Source organism: Phalaenopsis equestris, unplaced genomic scaffold (assembly GCF_001263595.1).
Source record: "Phalaenopsis equestris unplaced genomic scaffold, ASM126359v1 Scaffold207373, whole genome shotgun sequence".
NCBI classification, from domain to species: Eukaryota; Viridiplantae; Streptophyta; class Magnoliopsida; order Asparagales; family Orchidaceae; genus Phalaenopsis; species Phalaenopsis equestris.
The window spans coordinates 56,553-71,958 of record NW_018226710.1 but is presented as its reverse complement, the minus strand read 5'-3'; the positions used below and the strand labels follow the sequence as shown (position 1 = coordinate 71,958).

The 15,406-nt window shown below is 33.9% G+C and overlaps 1 protein-coding gene across 1 annotated transcript in view; it reads right to left on the bottom strand.

Annotated features, from left to right (window-relative positions):
* The window catches only part of LOC110036482 (DNA polymerase I A, chloroplastic/mitochondrial-like), a 132,073-nt gene that overhangs the window by 85,540 nt on the left and 31,127 nt on the right, over positions 1 to 15,406 (bottom strand). Inside the window, exons 3-5 of the mRNA XM_020740935.1 lie at positions 11,587 to 12,319; positions 10,194 to 10,382; positions 907 to 1,580 (exon numbers count right to left, since the gene is read on the bottom strand). Coding sequence (XP_020596594.1) covers positions 907 to 1,580; positions 10,194 to 10,382; positions 11,587 to 12,319 — 1,596 coding nt within the window. The remainder of the gene's footprint in view (positions 1 to 906; positions 1,581 to 10,193; positions 10,383 to 11,586; positions 12,320 to 15,406) is intronic.

Sequence of the window (15,406 nt, the reverse complement as noted above, 5' to 3'; positions counted from 1 at the left end):
TCCAACCGTCTATACCCATCTTGAATAAATATAAATTTTAAAGGATGTATATACTTTTCAAATGTGTAAGCTTGCAAGCATCATTGCACCAGGCAAGTGTTCAAGCCCCACACTTTGGAAGCGCTTTCAACATTCTCTATGGTTGTTTAGGAATGTAGGCCCCATTGTTGACTGACTGTATCACACATCTCTATGGTTGAAGAATTAGATGCCTCAATATCCAGGCAATCATATCAGAAGATTGCAAGAGCCAATATTCCCTATTTCTCTCGTAAACTCATTCCTCAAGTTGTAAAACCCTCATGTGCTTTCATGTTTTTTTGACCAAAGCCATGTTTAATTTAGGAGCCTCATCTAGCATAATAATCACAGCCCTAATCTTAAGGATCTTACATGAAAGTGCTCATTGTTTTGAACAAAGAAACATCAACAACAACTATCTATTCAAAACCCTGGTTTCTAGTCCAAATGATACCTCATTTATCACTTCCAATACTTTTAGCATGTAACCTATTAATATCAACACCTATTCATCAAGTACTCGCATGTCATCTCAAAGAAAATTAATTTCTTTTTAATAGGTGAAAATATTTAATTTTCTATGATATTTGAACTAGAAAACTCAAAATAAATAAAAACTTCCTGAATCGTTTAGCATATACCCATGCACTAAACAAACTACAGGAGGTAATTATCGACAAAATGCCGAGGAGGCGAGTACAGCCAAATTAAAAACTGAGTAAGTACTACTTTTGACAGCAACATTAAAACAGAGTCTACCGATATTGCATTCAAAACATAAAAGATAACACCTCTTAAAAAAATGAAGACAACACTAGCACCATATGCATCAGTAAGTACATAAATGAATATAACGTTAGAAACATATGCATCAGAAGTATCTACCTGTTAGCTGCTCCGCCAAAAAAAAGCTGACGGATTTGAGCATCACTTCCTACATTCATGAATTTTGCATCAGGACAATACTTGGAAGCCCAACTACGGAATTTATCAGCAGCGACCTCTTGTTCAGCGACAGCAACTTTTTCTACGTTTGAAAGATAGCCGCGATCAACAAGCAGTCCTTCAGCTTCCATGTTAGCTAAGAGGTTACCAAATGGGCGCCAGTATTCTTCATAAAATTCATACATCGAACCTTTCCAAACACCATCAAAAACCCAGTCCATAGACTCCAACTTTGCCTTTAAACTTTCATAAAGTCTAAGTGTGTTTATAGAATCTGAAACAGAATAGCAAATCCATGGTATAGTTTCTTCCCTTTGAAGAAGCTCGACTGGAGCAATCGTAATGGATTTGCCTTCTGAACCATCTTTTTTCACTTTTCTCTTCCCAAATAGTGACTTCATAGATATCTTCCCCATAAATTCATCGTTAGTGTGAAACCCAGTTCCGGACATGACAATTGGATCACTCGTAAGGGCTTCAAGCGAATATCCACCATCAATTCTTCTTGAAGAATCCCAAAGTCTTGCAAGGTGCATGGTATCGGCATGAAACCCAGAAACCTTAACTCCGTAGTTCTCCATAATATGACGATCAAAGCTATAGTTATGCCAAACCTAAAATCAAAGAAGATAACCAACATATTACAATTTTATATTTCAGAATTCCATATGAATATAACCAAAAACAACTAGAACCATGCGAGTGTATCATCAAATATAAATATAAAACAATATAGATATGCAGTTAAAATATGATTGATAGCTCGAGATGGGATGAAAAAGATGCGGGCTAAATTTAGGTAAACAATCATGCATAATACCCATATCAAAATTAATAAAATAAATTAAACATGAATTTGATTGTAGAGAGAAATATGCAAGAGTTTGTTATATGTCATGACCCGGCACGAGACTTGGAATTAACCAAGGCGAAAACAGACTGTCAGGCAATGAGAATTAAATTTTTCCACATTCATTTTCTATAACTAACATCTTAACAAATGAAAGAGCCACTATATAAAAAAAATATATATAGTACAGTTAAATTTATATCATTTCTGATTACTTACGTCTTTTAAAAATATTTTCTCTTCTATTGCTCATCTTTTAATTAATTAATTAAATCTAAAAAATTAGTTTGAAACAACAGTTAGCTAATAATAGCAGTGAATATTCATACTCAGAAATTATAGTAATACAATGATAAAGAAGACAATATACATAAAAATTAGACTTTACGTAAATCAATATAAGAGCCTTTGAAAGGTTGTAATATTTAATATGATCATTCAATGTAATTCTAAACACTTACTATGAGTTACTTTATCATTTACATATCAATATTGTTTTAATTTGTATACATTCGTCACAAGAGAATCGTCTAAAATTTGTATCATTTAAGGTACATCAATATTAATATCAATTTTCATTTACTTGCACGAGTACCTTAACGTTCCCCCCTAAAATCATAATAGAGTGATCCATCATAGGCAAGCATGCATATGCAAGCAATCAAAATAGTAAATCTCATTATTATTTTCTTTCCATAACATTCACTATGTATTTTAATAACCTAAATTATGCATTTGATGAACATATACGAATGTCAATGACATAATTCAATATGATCAAATCAACTTAAAGAGTAGATAAAATCTATCTAAACAATTAAGAGCGAGTCAGAATTGGAAGAAATCAAATATTATTATAGTTTAAAAGTAAAAGTACTCACCTCAAAACTATAAGACTTGTTTTAAATCATCAAACATGTTTAATACTTTTCTCTAAGAGTTAGCTACATATAATATTATAAAAAAAATTTATAAGCATTTCATTAATTATGTTTGATTATTGTTTTAATTATTTATGTTATTTTAATTATTGATTAGAAACTTTTATTTTAAATATTTATATTACTTTAATTTGATTATCAAAACTACAACTTAATCAACACTTATGATTTATATTAATTTTTATTCAACATTCAATTAATACCAGTCTAATATAAATAAGAAATTATAAACTTTATTTTCATATTTCAAATAAATCTTTCATACTATAAATATTATAATAATTATTGGAATTAATACATTTATATATAAACTAATAAGATATTTAATTAAAATATAAACCTTAATAACTCTTACTTCTCCCACACACTTGCTCCTTTTCCTTCTCCTTCGGCTCGATCACTCGGGATCGAGCATCTTTGCACATAGAACTCCTCATTTAGCCGATCATGCCTTTCAAAGCATAGGAAACTTCTCTCGCACTCGCCTCTTCTTTTTTCTTCTCCTCTTTCGGCTAAGGCGTGGACTTCCCTCTCATACATGAAGTCGCTCAATTCAACTATTCTCCTTCACACAAGACGCACACAGTGCTGGAAGGTGATGTTGATGCTTCATGTCATGGCTTCCAATCCTTCTAGTAGGAATTGTTATCTTCTTGCCATACACACAGATGAGTTACTTCCACCTCTTCCTTTCACTTTATTTCACTCTTTCAATCTCTCTTGACTCTTCTCTCTCTGTCTATTTTCGTCATCTTCCTCCCTTTGTCTCTATCTAAATCGTGTATTGATTCCTTCACTTCGATTCCGATTCCAGCATATGAAATGCTTCGTTGCAGCTTACGAACTGTTGGAACGAGCATTATAATCTCCTCAACTAACAAAAATTTCGTCCTTGAAATTTAAAACCTTCACGAGACATCTCTCATAAAGCAAGTGAACATTAACTATCTGTGATTATCATAAAAAAAAAAACTAGTGGTTATTCATTAAGATGAAAAAGAGCTACTGTAAAATAAAAATATGATAGAAGGATAACTCAAAAAAAGTGACAGCTAAAATAACACGCAGTTACTGAAACAAGAAAATATGAGAGAAAAGTTACCCTTATATGTAAGAAAAATACCGCACTCATTAGACCCTATAAACATCGACAGTAGTAGATTCTTCAGGCTCACTATGAATAAGAGAATAAATTCGAGTTCGAACTGGCTACCTTGGTTGAATTTGAGCAGGAGCTGAAACTATATACTCCATCCTTCTCTGCCCACATGCAATCTTATGTGAAGAAACTCCACCTGATTTCTATTCGTCTGAGGTTTTTTGGCCAAGAGGAGCAATATCTAGCTACGTGACTAGGTTGACGACACCAATAACATGTATGAACACCCGCCACAAATTCACCTTTATGATTTCCATATTTGGCACAAGTATAGTATTACGAGAAGTGCCACCATAGAATCCATCAGAAATGAACTGGGCTTCTTCCTAATGGATCTGTCTAATTGATCCACATGCTCCCCTTCATCAACGCTCATCCTTTTATGCATCTCCATATGCTTCGGAGTAAGCTAATAATCAATCTTTATTCTTCTAGCCCGCTCAACTGACATTAAATAATCATTAATCACAAGTGGCACTAGTGACTACATAATTGAATTTTTCAAACACCAAAGAAATATGTAACATTTCTCTTCTGCAATAACTATCAGTTGTGAAGCATATCTCAATAATGCAATGAATTTTTCTTCATACTGCATGACTGTCTTTTTTTGTACCAATCTAATAAATTTCTCCTAAATTATTTTTTGAAAGAATAGAGATATAAACCACTCTGTGAATAGCTCCACAAACTCCTCCCAACTTACCATCATGTTGGCTATGTCCCCTATCCTGTCATGACGCTGCCCATGTCACCATCTTTTTACTTTTCTATCCAGCAGAAATGTAGCCAATGACACGCTTCTTTCATCCGGACAGATTATACTATCTAATATTTTCTCAATTTGCATTAATCAGTTCTCTACTTCAATCGAATCTTCAGCTTCTTCAAACAATGGTGGACGCAAATCATCAAATATATGTAAGTACTTATCCACGTAACTATCTCATTCCCACCAATCTACAGGCTGGACTCTTGGAGCAATTGTGTCATCGTCGCCATCATTTGGGTCAAGGCATTTGTATCCACATTTACTGCAGGCAGTATTTTTTCATTTTCTAACAAACTCGATTCTTCTAAAATCTTGGGTGCATCCATTTCCCTGAATATATATAAATATTAAATAGAGTTAACTTATTTTTTCAATTTTATTATTATTAAAAAAATTTCTATAATTACAGTATTTGTTTTTTCATCAATATAGCATTAATTAAGCTTAAACCTGGATATCACTTTTGTCAAGACCCAGCTTGGAGCTTGGGATTACCAAGGCGGGAACAGATAGTCAGAAGGTGGGAATTAAATTTTTCCACATTCATTTTCTCTAACTAACATTTTAATAAATAAAAGAGCCACTATATAAAAAGAATAAGTAGTAAAGTTAAATTTACCTCATTTCTGGTTATTTGTTTCTTCTATAAACATTTTCCTTTCGATTGCTCGTTTTTTAACCAAATAATTAAACTTAAAAAAATTATGTTTGAACAACAATAAGCTAATCATAATCTGTGAATACTCATACTCCTAAATTCTAGTAATACAATGATAAAGAAGACAATATGCAGGATAATTAGAATTTATGTAAATCAATCTAAGAAAATGTGAAGGTTGTAATATCTAATATGATCATTCAATGAAATTCTAAATATTCACTATGTCTTACTGTATCATTTACATATCAATATCTTTTTAATATGTATACATCTATCATAGAAGTAACATCTAAAATTTATACCGTTTAAGATACTTCAATATCAATATCATTTTTTTATTTATATGCACGGGTACCATAGTGTTTCTCCATTATTACCATAAAGGGGTGCTACATTATAGTCAAACATGCACATGCTAGCAAACAAAATAGTATATCTCATTTTTTTCCATAATATTCAGTATATAATATAATAATCTGAATTATGCATTTCATGGACGTATACAAATGTTAGTGACATATAACTTAACACGATCAAATTAAATTAAAGAGCCGATAAAATTTATCTAAATAATTAATAGTGTTTTCAATTAAGAAGAAACCAAATACTACTATAATTTGAAAGTGCAAGTACTCGCCTCAAAGCCGTATGACTTTCATAAATTTTCATACACATTTAATTTTTATCTCCAATAGTTGGTTCCCTATAATATTCTCAAAAAAAAATTTATGTCATTAATTATGTTTAATTAGTATTTTTATTACTTATGTTATTTTATATGTTGATTAGAAACTTTTACTTAAAAATTTATGTTGTCAGAATATGACAATCAAAACTACAATTTAATCAACATTTATGATTTATATTAAATTTTATTCAATATCCAATTAAGATCCTCTCTAATTTAACTAAGTAATTGTAAATTTTATCTTTATATTTCAAAAAATCTTTCATGTTAATAGTATTACAATACTTAAAGGTATTATTACAATTTAACAAACTAAATAATATGTTTATTAAAATATAAGCCTTAATAAGTCTTACCTCTCCCCCATGCTCGGGCCTCAGCACAAATTTCCTCTTCCTACGCCCGCTCTCCCTTTCCTTCTCCTTCGGCTCGATCGCTTAGGATCGAGTTGTGCCTTCCCAAGGGTAGAAAACTTCTCTCGCACTCGCTTCCTCTTTCAGCTAGGCCATGCGGTTCCTTCTCTTACCAACTCCTTTTTCACACAAGATGCACGCATTGCTCGAAGTTGTTGTGTCTTCCAATGTGGAAAGCAACATCGTAGTGAATGTTTATTTTGGTTAAAGGTGTGTTACTTATGCAGATAACCTGGAAGTTAGAGGAGAAACTCCTCTAAGTCTGATCAAAGATCCACATCAAATATTAACCCGAGAAAGCAACACCGTAGTGAATGTTTATTTTGGTTGAAGGTGTGTTACTTATGCAGATAACCTGGAAGTTAGAAGAGAAACTCCTCCAAGTCTGATCAAAGATCCACATCAAATATTAACCCAAGAAGAAATCCAATTCAGAGGAATTTTCAGAAAGGATTTACTTTTACAAGTGGTCGGCAGAGCATAATTGAAGTTGACACCGTAACTTGTTGTGAGCTACCAAAGCAAGATATTCTCAGAAGGGTTTATTCCTTAATTTATCACAGGCCAAAAGAGCATGTTGCAACTGATGTTGATGCATAGAGTTTGATTGATGAATCATTGTTTGGGTGTTATGTTGGATCTATTAGATGTATAGTTTATAATATATGACTTAGTTACCACTTAATAAGAAATAGGCTTTTGTAATCACTTTATGTGTTATTCTCATAAAATATATAATTAATGTGAAGTTCAAGAATTTTGAAAAGGGGAGATTGTAATAGTCAGTTTTGTGAAATTAGGTAAAAATTTTTTACAAAAACTATACCCAATTTTTTAACCCTCTGATTTCAACTGAAAAAATTTTACAAAATTCTACACATCAAAATTATCAATTCAATATGTAATTATGAATATATTGAAAGATTTAAAAATTAGAAGTTATAAGTTTAATTAAACTTATTTAACCCTTAATTAACACTCCATAATCCCGCTTTATTGTTTCCCACCAACTTATCTAGCGATTTTAATCCTCTGTATGCGTCGAATGGTGAAATCCTCATTCTAGAGCCTTCAATCCCTTTTTTCCACTTTCAATTTCGCTCGTACGCCCCTCCCTCCCTCCTTGTTTGATCGCGCTCGGCAGAAGGTTCCCGCGAGAGCTGTGATCGTGGCACTAGATCACAGCTTGGATCCGCAGTAGGAGAGCGGCTCGTAGATTGCCACAGCTTGCGGTTCTAACTTAGGGGACAAAATCAGTAAGTGTGAAACTCATTTTTGTGATATTCTAGACATTCATTCTCTTCCTGACACTTTTATTTTGAGATTTATCACGAATTCTACATTTTTTTCATTTTTAGTTATCGTAGGGGAGACGAGGCTTTGTCGGAAGCGAAGTAATTGGTTTGTAGATTTTTGTAAGGGCTTTTAGCATGAGATCAAGAAGGTTAAGAGTAGGGTTGTAAATGAGCTGAGCTTGAGCGAGCTCAGGCTTGACTCAATCGAAATTTCTCGTTTTCAAAATCGGCTTATGAATAGTGTGATCATGTTCGACTCGATTTAAATATTTTTGTTTGTGTTCAGCTCGATTTCGACTCGAAACTAGCTCACTAAAATTAATTGGAAAAAAAAAATAGATTTTAGGGTGTTGGATTTGAAACTGCACCAACTCTATACAATAGAATGCTTAGAATCACATAACCACACTAGCTATTATGATTTAAACTTTAAATATAAATAATATATATATTATTATATAAAATATATATATATAATTTGTTTATTTCACGTTAAAACGAATCAAACACGGGCGAACAAAAGGGTTGTTCATGTTCGGCTCATTTATAATTCGAGCTTAAAACATTTGTTCATGTTTGGCTCATTAACTAACGAGTCGAACACGAGCTGTTCGCGAACAATTTTTTTTGACAACCCTTGTTAAGGGAGAAGCAAGCAATGATAGAAAGAAGAGGGAAGGAGATTTGACCATTTTTGGAGAAGGTTGGGTAGTGTCGTAAAAATCCATTATGTTTTGCATTAAATTTATTTGAGCCAAGATATCTTTAAATCTGAAGTTGTTTACAGATTCTAGATTAATTACTTGAGGCGGCGAGTTCAAGGCAAGCGTGCAGAAACTATTCCTAAGTTAACTCCATAAATTCAGGTAAATTAATCATAAGCTAAGAAGAATATTTAATTAATGAAAATTGTTTAAATCTTAAAGTTTGATTTTGTTATATAGGTTATTAAGATTAATATAAAAATTACTGCAACATCCAGCTAGTTACCAAAGATTAAAAGTCTAGCGTGACAACCGAGGTGAGTGATTACGTTTCTAATTTCCAATAATCTTTTTTTAATTAAAATGTATGTTTGACTCCATGTATGTTTTAATTTAATCAAATTCTTCATATTGTTAGGTAGGAAAGTTATATATGAAAGATATGCATTAAATACTTGATATGAATGATAGACATGATTTACGAGATAGACCATGAGAGATATGCATGATATAAGATATATACATGAGATAAGAAATATGAATGATATAAGAGATGTGCATAATGATCAGTTGCATAGCAGAATAAGTATGCATGTTAGTGGATTCATGAAGATTCTTAAAAAATGTATATTTTGAAGAAAGAAATGACTGATATATGAATGCTTGTATACATTTGTTCAGAAGAGTTCACCCCCTAATGATACAGGCAAGAGATGTTAGTGTACAGGCACACCTAGTTTTTCTACCACTCTACATGGATGTGGGTTAGATCACTAACCGTTGTGCGACGGGAGAATATCAACTAGGAGCAAGTTAACCAGAGCTTATCTCCTCAGACAATTATGGTGTTTAAATCGCTAACCGCTGTGTCGACAGGATAATATCGGCAAGGGCAAGTACGGGTATTTCCATCTTATACAATTGTGATAATTAAATCACCAACCGTTAAGCCGACGGAATAATATCGGTCAAGGGTGTGTTAAATTTTGTTGATGGTGAATCTCTAAGAGACAAATGTATATATAAAAAGTATAAAGTAAAAGTAAAACTAAATTAATTCATAAAGAAGTTTAGAATTTTTTTCATTGAGTAAAGGTCATTGATACATGCATTAGCATTTATATAATTTCTTATAAAAATATGAAAGACTGACATATTATATGATTTCTTGTATATATATAAAGCCAACATGCATACTGATTTTTGTTCCTTGGGTTAATGTAATTTAGAAGTGTAATTACTTCTGGTTGTCTTGCAATAATTTATTATGTTGTTTATTTTTTTTTTTTAGCTTTTAAGCTTTTAAGCTAAATGAATAGAAGAGGAGAAAACATTTATAAAAGATGAGAACAACAATCAGAAAAGTAAAAATTATTTTCTGGTTGTCTTGCAATAATTTATTATGTTGTTTAATTTTTTTTTTAGCTTTTAAGCTTTTAAGCTGAATGAATAGAAGAGGAGAAAACATTTATAAAAGTTGAGAACAACAATCAGAAAAGTAAAAATTATGCTTGTAATTTTAATTGATTTCTTTAGTGACTCTTTTCTAAATTTTTTAGTAGGAAATTGTTAGTAATAAAAATAGAATAAAAGAAAATTTATTTACACCGTTTGAGCGTTCGTTTCTGTCTTGGTTAATTCTAAGCTCCAGAATAGGTCGTGACATTAAAAAAGTTAAAATACACAAAAAACTAACTTTTTTGAAAAGATTCTACATATAATAATCCATGAAACAACAAAATACCTTTTTAATCGTTTGGTCTTCAAAAAAAGGAGCAAATTTCATCAAGACATCGCGTCCACCATCAAGCACATCCACCCAAATATAAGATTTTCCATTCCCAAACTCAGCTTGAGGCCCAGAATAGATGCTGAAACATATAATCTCTCCATGGTCAACGGGAGTCTCCTGCTTAACATCAATTTTCGCTACCTGCCAAAAAAAAAAAGAAAAACCAAGATGGTGAAATGAATTGAAACTAAGAGGATGATGAAAATCAAGGAGGGAGCTTATATATAGGTTAAATAAAAGGTCAGGTTGAAAGCAATTGCATCAAACAACTACTGTTTACTGGATTAATCCCATTAATTGACCTAAAGATAAGCAGCTAACTAAGCTGTTATAAGTTACGCTGTTACTTACAGTATTCATAAAGGCAAAGAGTTAAAAACATTGCTAATATAAACTACAAAGTCTCATCCCCTACTTTAACTTTGTTCTTTCACGCTTCCTAAACAGTACATCCTTTAGTCTCTGTTCGGCACAACTTCCAATTGCCTTGTTTTGCTCCCTTGAAAAGCTGAAACAGTTTAGGGTGTTTAACTTGAGAGAAAAAAAATCCATGGGCCGGAAAGATGAAAGTTCTCAAAAAAGCAGCTTAGATAGCATCCTAGACAAGTGTTTTTATGGAATTTAGATGTGTCTAATTAATAGATTGATTAAGTGTTTAAATACTAAATAAGATTAAGAGATTCGATTATATTGTAAAAACTTTATGAAAACTACAATTTTAGTCATGCATATCAAGATCACAACTTTCTTTGCCAACGAACCACAACACTTTAAATAACAGGTTTAAAATGATCTGCCAGACATTCAGGTGATAAAAAAATCTGTGTAATCAATGATCTTTGGTGAAATTTTGTTATTTCAAATCAATTTCAGCAAATCGGCTGCAACAACATTCAGGGGCGGCATGATCATTCAGTAATATGAAGAACAGCAAGATCATTCAGTAATATGCTTTAGATATTACATTGTCCAGGTCAATGATATTTTCTTTCCAGCCATGAATCGAGCTCAAGAAAGAATGGTTGTACACAACAATTCCTTGTTTCAAAAAATATTGCAACCCCACGATGTACATAATACATTTCAAACAAAGAGAAAGTGTTGAGCATAACAAACTTGCCTGGCCAACGTTCTAATTAATTATTCATTTTACAAATTATGCATTAAGAATAATTTATCAATTCTGCAAATAGATTCAACTATGTTAAAAGAGTGACAGAAAGAAATTAAGCAATATAAGTGATGGCATATGATAACGTCCTAAACATCATTTAGTTCAATCATAAGAAACTTCTGGCAAAGTCTATCACAGAGGAGATTATAAAACACCGTCCGGATTACTTGCCTCAGTATCACATGCATGTATATGATTCCTATACTTTGTGGTAAGCATGCAAACAACTTCCTCTGCAGTACTGACATTATCAACCACTACGACTTTGTCATATATTTTAGTAAGTCTCCGCTTACGTTCCTCACTGTGAGTATCACATTCTTTTGGATTGCATGGCAGCTCAGTAGTTTCCCCAACAAATAAGTGTGCAGATTGTTGGACAAATGGATCAGAGTTATAAGTTAAAGAAGGAAATATCTCAGAAGAGCTTCGCTCTTGTAATATGTTTCTTTCAGCATCTTCCTTTTCCACATCATGAACAATATCTGGAGCCTCTACAGGCATTGCATTATTTACAGAATATTGAGCCTTCTGTTGCTCCCATTCATCCGCTATTTGCCGCCATGCTTTTCTAGAACTCCCTAAGTATGGATTGGAAGACGAGTTTCTTAAAGTGTTTAAAGCATTTTTGCCATCACCTTTTATTGCTGGCGATCTATGTGCTTGCGATCTATCATTCTTACTGTTATACCCAACTCTTTCATTATCCTTTTCCCAGCCATTCATGAGACCAGAAAATGAAGATTGTACCTGCTGATAAGATGCCTTATCCACCATAGTCAAACCATGTTTTAATTTAACTGAACTGGTAGCTAAATTGGAAGGTTGACCGCACTTAATAGAACAGGTACTAAAATTCCAATGCTGAATACGGCATCCTTGAAGAGAAAGGATGTCCCTTTTCCTGCAAATTGGAGTTCTGAAACCTCGTTAAGGATTTGAAATAGCCACCAGCTAGCAATCATTATGACAAGAAAAAACAATTAGATATCTCAGAACAAAATGAAAAGAAAATTTATATTTAGTTGGTGACAGGCTAAGAAGCATATGATACATATCAAAAAGTAAATTGGCAGGCAGATTGAACATTACAAAAATGTTAAGAGCAAGTCTTAAGAAAAAAAAAAAAACTGAACCATGCAACTCTGTTTACACAAACTTTCAACAATTATGATATTCAAAACTTTAATAAAACATAATTAATTAGACCAATTAATTTCTGTCAAAAAAATGATATCGTTCATAATCCACGGTCAACCCTAAGAGAAAGCTGTCCTATGGGAACTCACCTTGATCTCCTTTATATTGACCCCACCTACTAAGTGCTAGAGGTTAGGACCAATATGTGGAACTTCAAGTTGAGCAAGGAGGAATGTAGAATTTCTAATGGTGAGGGTTTCTTTTTTAGTTTTCTAAGAATAGTCAACAGGAAAGTCTTATGGCTAGACTTTGGGCAACTAAAGAGGAAAAACTAAACCTCAACCAAAAGTGAGGTTAACAAATGGACCCCCAATAGATGTGGTGTGCTAGGCAACCACACCGTACTTATTGGCGTTGACCGGCGAGATCAACAAAACCAATGCAAACTCCTAACTCTATAGACTTAGAAGGAGGTGTAGAATAGTGAGTGCTATTTATTTCCAATGGGGAATTAGCAAGTAAATATTTAATCAAAGTCAAGAAGTAGAAACTCTCGTTGGGGACTGGAGGGTGAGTTTGTATTATCAAGTTTCAAGTATCAATAGAGAATGGGAATCAGTATGTAAGTGCTGACCCCAGGGTAAGAACATTTTATTCTACATACAAAAAAGATCATGTGTATGCAAAAAAGTTGTGGGTTGTTAGGTTTAATATTATTTGGTTAATTGTGCTAAATGGCCAGCTATGTTATTCATATAGCTGTACATCTACCAAATGCAGTTTGCTTGGTTCTCTCTTGTTTAAAAAATGTAATGTAGAATGATACATGTGTATTCATATTTCATTCCATTGCCATTTATATTATCAATTAGATGGTTTGAAATCAAAATGTTGGTATACTTGACCAAAATTAAAATGTAAAACTTATGCAAAATTGCTGAAATTATTTTTTGAAACATCACCAAACCAAACAACTAACATGGGCTAATAGCATGACCGATTAAAAGATGAGTGGTGCAATAAAAGCAAGGATTATCAGAGCTGTAAGTAATTGACTGTTGAGAAAATATGAATTTGGAATAGAAAAGGTGGATAAAGAGAAGGATATCTAAGTGAATATAATATCAAACACACAGAGACCTCATATACAAGGCCATAAACCCTGGACTTTTTAGTTGAAGCCTGAACTCTCAACCAACACGCTAAGCAATATGGAATAGAACAAGTGGATAAAGAGAATGAGAGAATGGAGAAGACGCTAAATGAAAGCCTCAAATGATGAAAGCAAGACTTAAACAGATAAAGAGAAACAGAAAAAAAGAACCTTGCAACTATAAACAAGAAAGTGTGTTTCCCATAGGGGATGCCAAAAAAAGGTACTTTCTTAATTCCAGAAAACAAACTAAATAAAAACCTAAGGTATAGAGGCTGTTTAGCGCCGTGTTTTTCGAGCGGCGCGGCCCCAAAGAAGCATTTTTTTTTTCCGTTTGGAAAATGCTGTGCTGGAGCATTTTTAAAAAATTCGAACAAAATGCGAGCCGCGGGCTTGACTCTGCGGCCCACGTTTCGTATTAATTTCTCACCCGCCTTTTACTAACCCACTCCCTCCCTCCCCTCTCTCGAGACCAAGCTTCTCCCTCCCCACTCTCGCGACCGAGCTTCTCTCTTGTCACCCTAGAGGTAAGAACCCTCCTCGCCTCCTCGTGTCCGATCCATGGGTTGTGTTTTGTCTCTGTTTGGCTTATTTGCTCTACCTATACCCTCTATTATTTGTCTCTGCTTGGCTCCTTTATTCTCCCTCGGTCCACAGTATTCTCTACCACCATTCTCTGGCATTATGATTTTGTGATAGTTTTCTAAGCTCTATTCGGTCATTGATTTTCATCTGGTTGTTCACTGTTGTTGGATTTTGCAATTTATGTGATTTAGGATTTTGCAATTCATGCGATTTAGGTTTTTTCAATTCATGCGATTTTGCATTAGTGTTGGATTTCATTTATTGTTGATGGGGTGATGGTTTTTACTGTGAATTAAGTAGTGTTGTGATGATTGTGGTTGTACTGAGGGGAGGAGTACTTGTGTTGTGATAGTGATGTAGCTGTGCAATGGTGAGGAATACTTGTACTATGGTTGTGTGGTTTTGTTGTGGGTTGTGGTAGTTGTATTGTGGGTTGTGATTGTTGTGTTGGGTGTTTGTGGTGTGGTGGTTGTGGTACTGTGTATAGTGGTGAGGAACACTTGTATTGTGGGTTGAGTGGTTTTGTTGTGGGTTGTGGTGGTTGTGTTGTGGGTTTGTGATATGGAGGTTGTGGGTTGGGTGGTTGTGGTGCTGTCTTGTGGTGTGGTGGTTGTGGGTGGACGTGTAGTTGGGTAATTGTGTTGTGGTGGTTGTGGGTTGTGGTCGTTGTGTTGTGTATTGTGGTAGATGTGTTGTGGTTTGTGGTGTGATTGATGTTGGGTGGTTGTGATGATGTGTCTTGTGGTGTGGTGAGTGTGAGATGTGTGCGGTGGTGTGGTTAGGTGATTGTGGTGTGGTGGTTGTGGGTTCGGTGGATGTGTTGTGGGTTGTGATGACTATGTTGTTGGTTGTGGTGGTTGTGTTTTGGGCTTTTGTGGCTTTGATGTGGGTTGTGATGGTTGTGTTGAGGGTTGGGTGGTTTTGGTATTGTGTCTTGTGGTGTGGTAGTTGTGGGATGTGTGTGGAGGTGTGGTTGGGTGTTTGTGATGTGGTGACTGTGGGTTGGGTGGTTGTGGGATTGTCTTGTGGTGTTGTGGTTGTGGATTGTGGGTTGTGTGCAGTGTGTAGTTGTGGGGTTCGATGGTTGTGATGTGGCAGTTGGGGGGTGGGGGG